The 15,195-nt window shown below is 47.0% G+C and overlaps 1 protein-coding gene across 3 annotated transcripts in view; it reads right to left on the minus strand.

Moving 5' to 3' along the window:
* Positions 1-2,110, minus strand: part of Hr96 (Nuclear hormone receptor HR96) — a 137,232-nt gene extending 135,122 nt beyond the window's left edge. Inside the window, exon 1 of one of the 3 annotated variants that reach the window (XM_055061180.2) lies at positions 1,818-2,110. In XM_055061180.2, coding sequence (XP_054917155.1) covers position 1,818 — 1 coding nt within the window. In that variant the 5' untranslated portion in view covers positions 1,819-2,110. The remainder of the gene's footprint in view (positions 1-1,817) is intronic. The other 2 variants (XM_055061181.2, XM_050191445.3) reach the window with 2 other exon arrangements.
* Positions 2,111-15,195: the final 13,085 nt, after the last annotated feature.

Here is a 15,195-nt window from a genome sequence, read left to right on the forward strand (position 1 = left end):
TGGCTACGAGGACCCGCTCAACTCGGTGGGATCTGGGAATCCGAAGTGCATATGTGAGCCCTCCCCCTCAAAGGCGGGTCGACTACGCCCCAACAACTGTGAACAGTCCGATTGGATGAAGGTTGGACAGCAGTTTTCCCTTCCCTAGGGATCTAGGGAGGACAGAGTGTTTTTTAAGCAGCTGTGTGCTCGACAAGCGGGGTGCTTGGAGCTTTGTGCTTGTGTGCTGTGAGTTTCGGGCTCCATTTGGGAGTCATGCTAGACTGTTAAAATATATCTCATGTCTTAATGTAAATATGTAAATAAATCCTGTACTCCTAGTTCTCGATGAGAGCAAGTTCCTCCCTACAACGCCGTCCCAAGCGTGAGCGAGTTGGATGACGGCATGGGCCAGCTACCACACAGTTCATGCCGGCCTACAAACCTTATAACTGGATGCCAGCGGTGAGATCGTCCTACAACTCTGACAGTATGTAGCACTGAGGGAACAATTCTCAGCGTTTGCAGGCACCGATGCGCCACACTTCTCGTGTTGGAGGCAATGGGCATTCTTCGCAGCAGTGTCACTACATGGTGCAGCAAGCCCAAAAAGAAGCATGACAGAGTAGGAGCCTGGTTGCCACATGGCGTGTTTCTCGGTGTTCCCACAGGCCGGAACGCCATACATTTCGGAGGCCACATGCAGCCTTCGTGACGACGACACTAGATGCTGCTGAGTGTTCTTATGGAAGCGTGAATGAGGAGTCCCGCTGCAGTACATGCCTCATACTTACCTCGCAGTGGCAATACGCTGTGTTTCTATATTGACTCAATGCGAACACATTTCTGTCAACAGTCATCCTGGGATCGGTTCTGACACACTTCCTTGACACTGTAGTCATATTGGCATTAGAAAGGTGAAGTAAACAAAACAATTTAAAATGCAAGTGATCACATTTAAACAAAAACTCGTGCAATTCAACGTAGATAGTATACAGCAAACAGCTATGTCACTGCTGTTGTTTCGAGATGCAACATAAATGTCTGAACTTGTGCGCTATCAATGAAAACGTATGTGATGCTCAGGTAATAACCATGCTAGTGACACTGCAACCATAGTAATGCTTCCCCTTGTCTAGTTGAGAAACCTGAAATTATAACTGCATGCCTCCGTGTTCACAGCATGAAAGTTGTGACAATGCGCAGGCAGCAAAATATTCATTTAATTTACTGGCAGCTTGAAACAAGGTGTCCAAATGCAGTGCCCACATATGTCCAGCAGTAAATATTTATTTCTGACAATTTTTTCCCCAGTGTGGTATATTGAAAAACAGGCCAAGCTGTGCCATTTTGCTGGCTTATGTCAATGAGCATGTAGTTTTTAAGGTTTTCTAATAAGTGTAGGTTGAAGAAAGCTAATCGCAATGACATCCTTGAAGTTTTGAAGCCGAGTTGCTGACTAAATTACGAATAGCCCATTAATTACATTAAGAGAACGCAATATGCCTAAAAGTTCCGTGCCTAAGATAATGTAGTAACAAGTTCGACATAAACAGCTCAAATTCGTGGGTATTACACTGACTGGTAGAGGAAGTTAGGATTCTGGTGCAACACTAACCGTCGGTGCACCGACACAGCATGCATTACACAAGAGCAGCAACAGATCGGAGACGGAGCACACTTTTATATACAATACAATCTGCGTTTTGGACACAAAGGCGATCACAATGGCCAAAAGAGCAATTTCGATAACGTGGAGGCGCTGTTCAGCTCGCCTCACTGCTGATCACGCAAAAGCGAAACTCAACGCAAAAAAGACGAATGAAACCATGACGTACTCGCCGTGCTTCTGGGCCGAACCCGTACACGATTTCATGCGCCTTGCACAAGCGGCGTCAGCCACGCACACTCATACACAGATTCGGTACAGGACCTTGCGCTGCCTTGCGCGGTTTGAGCTGTTGATCTTGGCAAACACGTGATGCATGGCGTAGCAGTCCGCCCTTCTAGCTGTAGATATTGCAGTGCGCCGCACGCTGGTCGGCAGCGCCCGATCCACTGCACCGTCGTCGCCTTCGAGCAGCCAGCGTGCCGTTCCTCACGCCACCGAGAAGCTAAACAGTAGAGTGTGCTAGAATACGGTTTAGGCTGGGGCGGCGCATGCTTTGCAGTGATGCGCGCGACGACGAAAAATACTGTGGCGGCGCTGCGATCGAAGTGGCCATTTGTGGCGGATTTTGTGGCGGATGGACGTGCTTTTCGGGGCTCCGTGGCGACGACGAAATCATAACTTTTGCATGCTTTGAGCTGGCTTCTGTTTTTTATTTTTGCTGGTTTTTTGCATTTAAATAGTAAAAGGTGGTTTTCCTTTTCTTTCCCTTTTTTTGTCTCTCGTATTTCGGGTGCGCGGGTGTGCTTCGTGTAAATTTGTTTTGCAGGATGATTAGAGCGTCCTTTCGTGCCACGTGTTCCAACACGTGCAGCCGGGTGGGACGTTAAGTATTTGTAGTCTTTAACTAGTAGCTTGGAAGTGGCAAGACAAATAGCTATTAGCGGTTTTACTGGGCGTGTTTGGTAGAAAAGTGAGAGCGTGGCCGCGTGGTTGAGCGCGTGCGAGAGCGTGTCATACCTTCGGTCTCCGCGACATTGTTTATTTTTGAAACAGTGGTGACAGTTGCTTTGCGGCATTTTGAGGATTTGGATCCTGCGCGTATCGTTTTTTTCTAAAAGGCACGTGCTCTGCATTGATATAGTATTATAGTATTTGCAAAAAGCCGTGCAATACATGGCGAGAAAGCCGGTAAAGCAGGCAGTACGGGGGGGGGTCCCACAAGGCAGATGAGGATACGGGCGAGAATGGAGAGGGCGTCGAAACAACCGGCACACAATGTGATGTCGATACTAGGCTGCAGAAAATGGAGGCTTTCCAGGAAGAGCTTCTCAAACAGGTGCAAGAACTCAAAAATGAGCTAAACAGTGAGCGTGAGGCACGGAAGGTAGTTGAAAAAAGGCTTGAAGCAGCCGAGGAAAAGCTGAACAGGGCCGCCATTGTGAACGACAATGTGCGTGACAATGGAACGCAGACCCCCGACGCGACACGCGAGGCAGGGTCAGAGAAATACGTCAAACGCAGGCAGGGTGATGAAGGGTTAGCCGGAAAGAGCAGCACCTACCTTAAGGCCGCTACGCGGAAAAAGCAGGGGCCCAGGGGACAATCCCCCTTGTCGAGTCCGAATCACGCGGAAAATGACAAAGGGAAGCAGGGAGAGGTAGGAGAAAGTGAAATGGTCATTATCGCAGGCGATTCAAACCTGGCTGGGTGCTCAAAAGCAATTGTGGAGAGGGTGAAATGCGACAGAAGAGTGGCGGTAGGGACATTTCCAGGGCGCACGCTTGGTTCTATCATGGAGCGAGCAAAAGAAAAGCTCGCGGAAAATGCCCACGTGCGCAACCTCGTCATAGTAGCAGGTGGGCTAAATGACGTCCTAAACAGGAAAGGGCCAGGACTAGCCCAGCGCTTGGCGAAGGGGGTGGACGACTTGCGTGAGCTATCCCCTCAGGTGCAGATCGTGGTGTGCACGGTACCGGAGGTGCCTGTGCGTGACAGTCACGTACAAAGAGCCGTAGTGGCTGCTAATGAGGCAATCTGGAAAATGAGCCGAGAGAAAGGCTTCGAGGTTGTCGAAGTAAACAGGGAAGTGAGAAGTTGTGGTGGTTTTAAACGAGACGGGATCCACTTCAATTACAGGTTAGCACGAGAAATGGGTTGGCGACTTGGTGGTCGCGCTGTTGCTTTTTTAGGGGGCCCGCAGGCGCTCAGGAGGTCAGAGTAGATAGTAATGAAGAAGGTCCCCTAGGGGAATATCAGAAGAGCATAGCCGTCGATAATAGAAAAAGGAGGAAAACAAGAAAAAGAGCTCGCCATGCAATAGGCTACATAAACATGCAGGGCGGCAGAAGAAAGGAAAAGTGGGCAGAGATTGAGGAGCAGTTACACAGAGAACAAATAGGGGTGTATGCGGTTACAGAAACGCACCTTAGAGACTCAGAAGAGCCGCCAGTTATTCAGAATTATGTTTGGGAAGGGTGCAACAGAACTAAGTCGGAAAGAAAGGGAGGGGGAGTCGGAACGCTCATCCATCAGGGAGCCAAATGGAAAAGAGTAAATTCACAATGTCAAGAGCATCTTTGGTTATCAGGTACAATTAGTGGGAAAGAAACTTGGCTCGGTGTTACGTATTTGTGGACCGGAAAAAATTGCACAGAGAAGAATAAAGAGTTAGTGGAATGCATAAGCGCTGATATTAAGGGTTTCGGGAGTGGTGCTGAAATTGTCCTATTAGGTGACATGAATGCCCACATACAGGATTTAGATGGCTAAACCGACAATAACGGGAAGTCAATGCTGGACCTTTGTGAGCAACATAACCTCGTGATCGTGAATACAGGGCCTAAGTGTGAAGGACAGGTCACGTGGGCAGTGGGAAACCGGCAATCAACCATTGATTACTGTCTGATGACAGAAGGAATTCATGATAAGTTGAGAGAAATGGTCATCGATGAAGAAGGGTTTAACAGCATCGGGAGTGACCATAAACGCATCATATTGAAAATGGGATATGTAGTTGGGAAAGAGAGCAAGGAGAGCAAAATGGCCAGTCCAAATTTGAACGCTGAACAAATAGCAAATACAATCACTAGAGTTGAGGAAGAACTTGGCAAATGGCCAAGTAAAGAGTGGGAATATGGTGAGCTTCTAAGTGTAATAACGACAGAAATACGGAAAGAGAAACAACATGTTCGTTGGAAAGTAACAAAGAAACCGAAAAGCTGGTGGAACAGGGAGATACGAGAAGCGATCGCCGAACGACAGAAAGCATCTCGAGAGCGCAGACAGGCAATGAAGGCGCAGCTGCCGCAGGATGAAGTAAGGAGTAAATGGGAAATATACCGGGAGAAAAAGTCTATGGTTCAAATACTGGTGCAAGCAAAATTAAAAGGTGAAAGTGAACGTTGGTTGTCAGAAATACGTGAGAAAAAGAAGGCCGCACCTAGAATATTTTGGAACCACATAAAATTACTAGGCAGGAAGTCGACAACAATACAACAACATATCCTAGACGAAGATGAAAGCAGACTGGAAGGAGAAGCGGCAATAAATTACATGCGGAAAATAACAACCGAATCTTTCCAAGGCAATGACGAGGTTGTATTTGAAGAAAAAAAGAGCATGAAAGAGACCCAGGAAAGGGAGCTGGTTCTGACAAATTTAAACTGGAAGAAAGCGGAAGAGAAAATTCCTAAGCGCACAGCCACAGGGCTAGACGAGGTTCCCGTTAAGCTGATAGATGAACTAGGACCAAAAAGTAAGGAAGCTCTGGTGAAAGCAGTGGAAAAAACTTTAAAAGATAGACGGATACCAGACAGTTGGCGACAAAGTAGAATGAATTTAATTTATAAAGGTAAGGGGGAGAAAGACAGAATTCACTCGTATAGACCGTTGACCAATACATCGGTAATATACAGGCTAGCAATGCAGGCAATCAAATTAAAGCTTCAAGCATGGACAGAGAATAATGGCATTTTGGGAGAGCTTCAGAATGGCTTCAGAATAGGTAGGCGTTTGGACGATAACTTGTTTGTTCTTACTCAGTGTATTGAAATATCAAAAGCAGAAAGCAGACCGTTGTATGTGGCCTTTTTAGACATTACAGGAGCCTACGACAACGTAGATCGCAACATTTTGTGGGATATTCTGGAAGGGGAAGGCTTAGGTAACGATTGTATACAGCTTTTGAGAGAGATTTACCTAGAAAATACCGTTTGCATTGAATGGGAAGGGATGAGGAGCGCGGAGAAAGTTCATATCAACAAGGGACTGAGGCAAGGGTGCCCTTTATCCCCGCTGCTGTTTATGATGTACATGGTGAGGATGGAGAGGGCGCTGGAAGGAAGTAATATCGGGTTTAATCTCTCATACAAACAGGCAGGTACAGTAATAGAGCAGCAACTCCCAGGTTTATTTTATGCGGACGACATTGTGTTGCTCGCTAACAAGCAAAGCGATTTGCAACGTCTGGCTAATATCTGTGGACAGGAAGGCAACAATTTAGGTTTGAAATTTAGTGTTAGAAAATCAGGTGTTATGGTATTCAATGAAAACAGTGAACAGACAGTGGAGATACAGGGCCAAGAAATACCTCGGGTAACAGAATATAAATACCTTGGTATATGGATGAACGAAGGCAATGGATATATGGAAACACAGGAAAAAACCATAACAGTCAAGGGGAAGAGAAATGCAGCCATAATGAAGCACAGAGCGCTATGGGGATACAATAGGTACGAGGTCCTCCGAGGTATGTGGAAAGGGGTAATGGTTCCAGGACTTACTTTTGGAAATGCGGTTGTTAGCTTTAAATCAGGGGTACAATCAGGACTCGACGGGAACCAAAGGTCAGTGGGTCGCCTCGCATTGGGCGCTCACGGGAAGACTACAAATGAAGCTGTGCAGGGGGATATGGGCTGGACTAGTTTTGAAGTGAGGGAAGCTCGCAGTAAAATTGAGTATGAAGAACGGCTGAGGAATATGGAAGAAAGTGAATGGGCCGGGAGAGTGTTCAGGTATCTGTACAGGCAAAACATTGATTCACAGTGGAGGAAAAGAACTAGGAAGCTTACCAGCAAGTATGCGGCCTATGGGATGGGCAACACAGCATCAAGGAAGGTCAAGCGGAAAGTCAGAGAGGCTGAATTAATCTCATGGGTGGCGGCAATGGAAAAGAAACCTGCCATAAGTAACTACTTAAGAGGAAAAAACGAAATCAGGAAAGAAACCATTTATGATAACTCAAAGAGAAGCTCATTACTTTTCGCAGCGAGATCGGGATGCCTTAGAACACGCACCTATAAAGCGAGATATAAGAAGGAAGAAGAAGCATGTGCTTGCTGCGGTAAAGCTAGGGAAACGACGGAGCATATTTTATTAGAATGTGAAGACGTCTACCCAGCGGTCGATTTAGGCACCACTGGCCTCCTTGAAGCCCTTGGGTTCAGCGGGAGCAGTGGTAAAGCAAACAGGTCCGCAATAGACATTAGTAAGAGGCGATTGGAGGATTGGTGGAAGAAAAGTAGGGAAACGACAAAAGACGGAGACGTACAAAAGCACAATTCGCAATAGGGGATCAGAAAGTTTGGACGCGGTAGTTCATAGTGTTTTTTTTTTTCTTTTTTCATTGGTTAACCTAGGTAGGATATTAGGCAGCATAGTAGCAAGAGCTTGGTGGCGCAACCCACCGCCCCGTTCCAAAGGGGACGCTCATAACATCCATCCATCCATCCATCCATTGGGCCGCATCGAGGTCGCGCCGTTGGAAACTGCTGGCGATTCTGCTCGGCGGGGTCGTTCGTACTGCTTCGCACGCTGCTGTTTACAATCAGACCACTCAAATAATGTTAATAATTGGATATGACATGTATTTATGGCTTAGAAATATATGCGTTTCTTGCTCTTGTTTATTTCATTTTATATATTTTTAGTGCCGCGTGGTGACTGCGCGTGCAGCCGCAGTGTCGGCTTTCATTTTACTATGTTATTGTACGGTTCCTTTGGAGGACAAATATTTTTCTGTGTGTAATTTTGCGCATATAGTTTTTCATCAGTAAGTCTTGCTTAGCACAGGCGGAAAAAATGTGCAAGCTGCCTGCTTGACGCCTCACAAATAAAACATATATATCGGCCCCCTCCGGCGCCCTGTACTCAGGCTTACGAGAAGTATTCTTAAACAAAAAGAAAGAAAATTGCAGTGCAACATTCAATTCATGTTTCCATCTTCCTCGCGTAGCAGAACGCGGAGTAATTGGCACGGGTTCTTTTATTGCGGTCAGCACTCGGGCGCCGAAAACCGTTTTAGGTATAGCTTAATTTATACATGCTAATCATTGGCCCGTAAGCTGTGCAAAATATTTTGTCCAGTCCACGCTTAACAACAACAAAACAAAACTCAGTGCCATTCCACAGTGTGAAGAAGGATGACCAGCGAGGTTGTGCATGTGGGCCCCTACATGGCGAAGTGCACATCCGCTGAGGGTCGGCCCGGCATTACACAATCTTCAGGATTTTTTTCTACACGCGGACACGATAGTGGGGAAAGTAGCCCTTAAAAGCTTCATTGTAAAAAAAAAAAGAAAGCAGAAGAGAAGCGTAAAATAGCTTAATTAGCGGCTGCATAGTGGATATGGCGCGTTGCGCTGCTAAACTCGAGCTCACGGGTTCAAACCAGGTCGCAGAATTCGATAGGAACGAAATGGAAAAACACTCGTGCAATTATGTTTAAGAGCACGTTAAAGAACCCCAGCTGGTGAGAACTGAACAGGGGGCTTCATAATCACATGGCCAGACGTAAAACGCTAGAATATATGTTTAATTTAAACAAAGACAAGAAACAAAGAAGGGAGCTGCATCCTTGGCTTTTTTCTAGGGGTGAAAGCGAAAGAAATTATTCTCGAGTCTGATTTCCGAGAAAAACATGTTCATCATCATCATCAGCAGCAGCATGTTTTATGTCCACTGCAGGACAAAGGCCTCTCCCTGCGATCTCCAATTACCCCTGTCCTGCGCCAACCGATTCCAACTAGCGGCCGCGAATTTCCTAATTTCATCGCTCCACCTAGTCTTCTGTCGTCCTCGATTGCGTTTCCCTTCTCTTGGTACCCATTCTGCAACCCTAATGGTCCAACGGTTATCTAACCTGCGCATTACATGACCTGCCCAGCTCCATTTTTTTTCTCTTGATGTCAATTAGAATATCGTCTATACCCGTTTGCTCTATGATCCAAACCTCTCTCTTTCTGTCTCTTAATGTTATGCCAAGCAATCTTCGTTCCATCGCTCTTTGCGCGGTCCTTAACTTGTTCTCAAGCTTCTTTGTCAGTCTCCAAGTCTCTGCCCCATATGTCAGCACTGGTAAAATGCACTGATTGTACACCTTCCTTTTCAATGATAATGGTAAGCTTCCAGTCAGGAGCTGGCAATGTCTGCCGTATGCGATCCAGCCCATTTTTATTCTGTGAATTTTATTCGCGTGATCAGGGTTCCCTGTGAATAATTGACCTAGGTAAACGTACTCCTTCACAGACTCTAGAGGCCGACTGGCGATCGTGAACTCTTGTTCCTTTGCCCGGCTATTTATCATTATCTTTGTCTTCTGCATATTAAATCTTCAATCCCACTCTCACTCTCGCTCTCTGTTAAGTTCCTCAATCATTTGTTGTAACCGTGTGCATTGTTGCTGAATAGAACAATGTCATCGGCAAACCGAAGGTTGCTGAGATATTCGCCGTCGATCTTTACTCCTAAGCCTCCCCAGTTTAATAGCTTGAATACTTCTTCCAAGCACGCAGTGAATAGCATTGGAGAGATTGTGTCTCCCTGTCTGACCCCTTTCTTTATAGGTATCTTCCTGCTTTTCTTGTGTAGAATTAAGGCAGCTGTAGAACCTTTGTAGATATTTTCCAAGGTATTTACGTAAGCGTTCTGTACTCCTTGATTACGTAATGTCACTATAACTGTTGGTATCTCTACTGAATCGAATGCCTTTCCATAATCTATGAAAGCCATATAGAGAGGCTTATTATGCTCTGCGGATTTCTCAATAACCTGATTAATGACATGGATGTGATCCATTGTAGAGTATCCCTTCCTGAAGCCAGCCTTCCCTTCATTTAATAAAGTCCAGTGATGCCCTTATTCTATTGGAGATTATTTTGGCAAATATTTTGTATAATAATGGGAGTAAGCTAATTTTTCAGTTCTTTAACGTCTCCCTTTTTGTGGATTAGTATAATGTTTGCATTCTTCTAGTTTTCTGGGACCCTTGCAGTCAATAGACACTTCGTATAGAGAGCCGCCAGTTTTTCTAGCATTATATGTCTCCTCCATCTTTGATTAAATCGACTGTTATTCCATCTTCTCCTGCTGATTTCCTCCGCTTCATGTCTTGCAAGGCCTTTCTGACCCTTCAATGCCCTTCAAATGGAGTACTCCCGATTCCTCTGGGTACTGTACAGGTGAGTATAGAATTATTCTGCTTTTTTTATTATACCTTCGAGATTGCTGATTATATTACCCTGCTTATCATTCAGTGCATACATCTTGGTTTGTCCTATGCCAAGTTTCCTTCTCACTGATCTCAGGCTGCGTCTTTCTTTTACGGCTTCTTCAGTTTTTCTCACGTTATAATTTCGAATATCACTTATTTTCGCCTTGATGATCAGTTTTGGCAGTTCCGCGAATTCTATCTTATTTCTTGAGTCGGACACTTTCATTCTTTGTAGTTTCTTTCTTACGTCCTTTGTTACTTGGGAGAGCTTGCCTACTGGTTGCCTTCGTGCTTTGCCTCCCACTTCAATTGCTGCCTCTGAAGCCAGCCTAGTTATGGTTCCATTCATTATCTCTATGTCATCATCATCTCTTTCTTCTAAGGCTGCATATTTGTTTGCAAGTACTAGCCTCAATTTGTCTGCTGTAACTGCCTCCAGGTTACCTGTTTCTTCTTGACCAATTTTACTCTTTCTCTCTTCAAATTGAGGTGGCTCCTAGCCCTCACTAACCTATGATCACTGCACTTTATCCTACTTATCACTTCTACGTCCTGCACTATGCTGCGATCAGCAGAAAGTATGAAGTCAATTTCATTTATTTCAGCATTAGGGCTTTTCCAGGTCCACATTCTGTTGCTACGCTTCCTAAAAACGGTGTTCATTATTCGAAGCCTTCCTCCTCCTCTCTCCTCTAGCCTTCCTAGAATCGACGCCGTAGTTGCCAATTGCTTGTTCACCAGCCTGCTTTTTCACCATTTTTGCATTGAAGTCGCCCATTACTACAGTACACTGAGTTTGCACTTTTCTCATCGCTAATTCAACATATTGATAAAACTGATCTACTTCCTCATCATCGTGACTGGATGTTTCCAAGCAACAAAATATCCGTAGCAAGAAGTCTGCCCGACGTCTCCGGCCGACTGCAAAACGGTTGGCCCGACTTCGGCAACCAAGGGCGGCCCTGCTTTGGGGACTGACATAGGCCTAACGTCGGCCGATCGTCGGCAATCGATGTAGGCCCGACCACTGTGGCCGACTTGGCCGTGGCGTCCCATACGAGGGCCTACCAAGGTTTCAGGTACGTAGTCAGTCGGCCAGCCGTAAGGCCATTCTATTTGGCCAACGCAGCCGAGCGCATGCCACACGCGGGCAAGGCACGGCCCTGACGACAATAATGGTCGGCATTACATCGGCCCGGTGCTGAAAGCCGACGTTGCTTTTGGCGCTCCGAATAATCGTAGCATTTGCATCATTTAAATTAAATTAAATTATGGGGTTTTACGTGCCAAAACCACTTTCTGATTATGAGGCACGCCGTAGTGGAGGACTCCGGAAATTTCGACCACCTGGGGTTCTTTAACGTGCACCTAAATCTAAGTACACGGGTGTTTTCGCATTTCGCCCCCATCGAAATGCGGCCGCCGTGGCCCGAATTCGATCCCGCGACCTCGTGCTCAGCAGCCCAACACCATAGCCACTGAGCAACCACGGCGGGTCATTTGCATCATGCATTTACAACAGCATGCGCATCATGCTTGTGTGGTGGCCGGCATAGTGCCACACGAAAGCGAACGTTTTTTTGTATTTTTCATGCCACATAAATGCCAGGCAAAATATTCTTATTCAGGTCTTTATTTCTTGTATTTGTCTTGGATATATACACCCACAAGTTCAGAAAAGTTTAAAACGCGAGTTTATGGTGGGCTTGAAGCGGAGTCACGGCGCGTTTTATCGTTCCGGCCTCCATCCCTGTCAGCTGCTCCAACTAACCACCCACGAAACACAATACGTCTTAAAAACTTCTTGAAACGGCTAGAAACGGCTATATACGTCTTGGTCTATGATAAGACTGAAAATAGAATTTCTTCTAAACATGACCTCAGCACTTGGAATATGCTGGTATATATTCTATCTGCGGCAAAACCCACTACTGGTGTCACTAGAGTCTATTTCGGTAAACACATTCAGAATGTCTAACTCCAAAACTTTTCTAGATCTTTTTGTCTAGAAGTGCATAAAATGCCAAGCGACGTCTTAAAAGTGCGGTTGGCGTCGGCGTCAATCAAGGGCGTGTTATTGTTTTCCATACGGGGCGCGCACACGACGCCTGGAAACCATTCTATGCTCGCGCAGCAGGTATACTGACAGCAGCAGGAGCGAAACGCCGGTGTTGCACAGCGGTGTCACAAAGCCACCGCGCTGCGATCACTTCGGCGGCACGCTCCAAATTTGTCAGAAATTTCATTCCGTGCTGGAAACACTGGGAGGTGTTAGAATGGCCGTGCGGGGCGGCAACGTGCCAGCTATTTCAGCCCGCTGCACGTGTTCCAATCCAACCAGACGGGGCGCACTTCAGATAACTGCGGATAACCGGCAGCCACGTGGCGCGGGGTCAGCTCAGGAATGTGGTACTCGGCAGCGCCACCCTTGACGGAGCAGAGTTTTACGAAGCCCTCTGACGTCGGCTCCGGACCTTTACACCTGTGTGTGTGTGCAACACGAGTATGTGAGCCCGCCTCCTCCAAAAGGGCGGGTCATCTTCGGTGACGTCGAACGGTGACGTCGAACGATGACTGGACGAACGTTTCCGTTCGCTTGGAATCAAGGGGGGGACGAGAGCTTATAAGCAGCGATTGTCGGCTGCTAGAGGGTGCTCGTTGTCGTGCTCGTCGTAGTGAACTGTGTGCTCGTTGTCATGCTCGAAATGTACTCGTGAGCTGTGTGCTCGTAAGCTGTTTGCTGTACGCGTCTTCTTGCGTGCTTCATATGGGAGTCACGCTAGACTGTCGATGTATGTCTTGTTCAAAATGTTAATATGTAAATAAACCCTGCTCGCCAAGTCCCGACGAAGAGTCAAGTTCATCCCTACGACTCCGACTGCCAAATCCTACAGAGGCAGGAAGTTTGAAAAAACGGCCACTGCCGCCCGCAATGTCTCGGTCGTGGGTTCCTTATGCCAGTTGTGCACCATTCTAAGCCGTTCTGTACATTTATAGTGGATATTAACTGGAGTTATTTAGCTGTGCTGATGCTGTTTGTTGTTTGTTTTGCATCAGTGCGTCGTGACATCGGCTGTATTGCGTGTTTTCGCCGACGGCTTACTACCACAATGGCGGGGTCTGCGTTCGCCGCCTTCATGTCTCGGTGCGCCTTTGTACGTCGCACGTTCGGATAACACTTTCTCCGGCAAGTGAAATACATTGCACTTCGTTTTTCGTCAACAATGAGAATGTTTTTAGGTGTTACCCGCGACCCTTCTTCGAGGGTCCTGCTTGTGTTCAGCCGTTCAGCACTACCGCGCTCCACGACTTCCACAACACCAGTCAGAACTTTGCCCTGCTTGTTAGTCTTTGTGGTTAACGTAGCACGAACCAACCGAAGGGAGTGTATTCGAAGACGATGCGCTGGCTGTAATGCTGAACCAGACTGAACTCGCCCTATTTTGTGTCCTTTTGTTCTTGCGTGTGCGCGCGTGTGTGTCAGTGACTGTGCAGTTTGTAGCGTTCCCACTTCATAGCAAAACAAAAATATAACTGCAATGTTTACTTCATCTATACAATTCCAAATTAAATCGTTAGCTAATGTACAAATTTCACTTGTTTCTTGTTCTAAATAAGCAGCAAAACCTTTAGCCTAATAGGTGCTTCATCTGCATAGAGGTCTCACTACATTACCTAGAGGGAAATCTGGCGCTGCTGCGCTGTGGTATGCATGGGAATGCCGGTATATTGTGGATTCGGATTGGCGTCGTTCTCGTAGAGACAGGACACCTTGAAGACGCGCTTGGCAAGTACCGTTCCGTCTGTCACAATGATTCATTTTCTACTAGAACAGCACGTGAAAAGCTGTTTTAGCTTTATTATTACGCGAAAACGTGTTTTGTTTAACTATGAGAACTTGTTATTGTGTGTACGACTACATGTTACGTAAAAAGTATCAGCGGGCCGCTAAAGTTGGAGGACAGACGACAAGGTTCGCGCTCGCTTTGGAACAGTTGGTCGTCTGTTCTTGCTTTTCTTCGCTTGGTCATGCATCGTGGGTGAGTAAAGATGTAATATGCGTGAATGGAAACATTTCATGAAGATTTTACTTTGAGAACGCGTTATTTGCGTAGCCATATCCACGTTTTAGACGAAACCTCTTACCACACCAGCCAACACGAGCCTCGCAGACACATATACCGTCATTCCCATGACGGCACGGTGCCCCCTTAACACGGAGGAAGGAAACTAAGGAGAGGCCCTGACGTCACTCTTTGTGAAGCAAAAGTGAAGCCGGAATTTGGCGTTGCTCATGGCGATGCTCCGCCTTTTGGGCCGCCCTCCTCTCTTGTTTACATCTTTCGCGAAACCACGCCGCGCTGCGCGTGGTGTCGCGCGCGGAGCGCGCGCGCTCGCGCCACATCTGGCAGAGCACGGTGCAGGTAACACAGCGCAACAAGACACGGTGACTAACGCAAACCCGCCCACTCAGCGCCTTTGCCACGGCCCGAAACCTACCAGAGCAACACGTGTGAGCGCTCAAAACCATAACAACGCCGCCATTGTGGCCCAAAAGGCGTGGCCATACAACAAAAAAAAAAATAAAAAAGCAGCAAAAAAGTGAGAACCTACTACGTCATTTCCGCCACACTTTTCTCCTAGCGCGCGGAGGGGGTAGGGCCTCTCCTTAGTTTCCTTCCTCCGTGCCCCTTAAGAAACTCCCATAGACGGTGGCGCCAGATTACCCTCTAGATGTTATAGTGAGTGTAGTATAGTGTCGCCCCCTGTCAGATCTCTGTGTCATCGTACATGTATGTTTTGTAGTTGTTTAGCTAGATGGCGCACCCCCCTTCTGTCATGTGACAAGCTTGAACCAATCGGGAGGTGTCATCTAGCGTGTGAAGCCTTTATAAGAATAAACGGCCGCGGGTCGGCTCGGTCTTCGTTCCGGTTTTCATCGGGAGCAGTTAGCTCCGTGTCTCCTTCACTGCGCCGGCGCTAGCCGCGCGTTCGCCCGTTCGCCCGTCGGGGCCCCCCGCTTGCCTGCCGCTGCCGACACAACATCTTTTGGCGACGAGGATGGGATTCCCGCAGCGGTTCCGACCGAAGCCCAGGGAAACCAACGAGCTTCGTA

The sequence above is a fragment of the Dermacentor andersoni genome, chromosome 1 (genome assembly GCF_023375885.2).
Source record: "Dermacentor andersoni chromosome 1, qqDerAnde1_hic_scaffold, whole genome shotgun sequence".
In the NCBI taxonomy this organism is placed as follows: Eukaryota; Metazoa; Arthropoda; class Arachnida; order Ixodida; family Ixodidae; genus Dermacentor; species Dermacentor andersoni.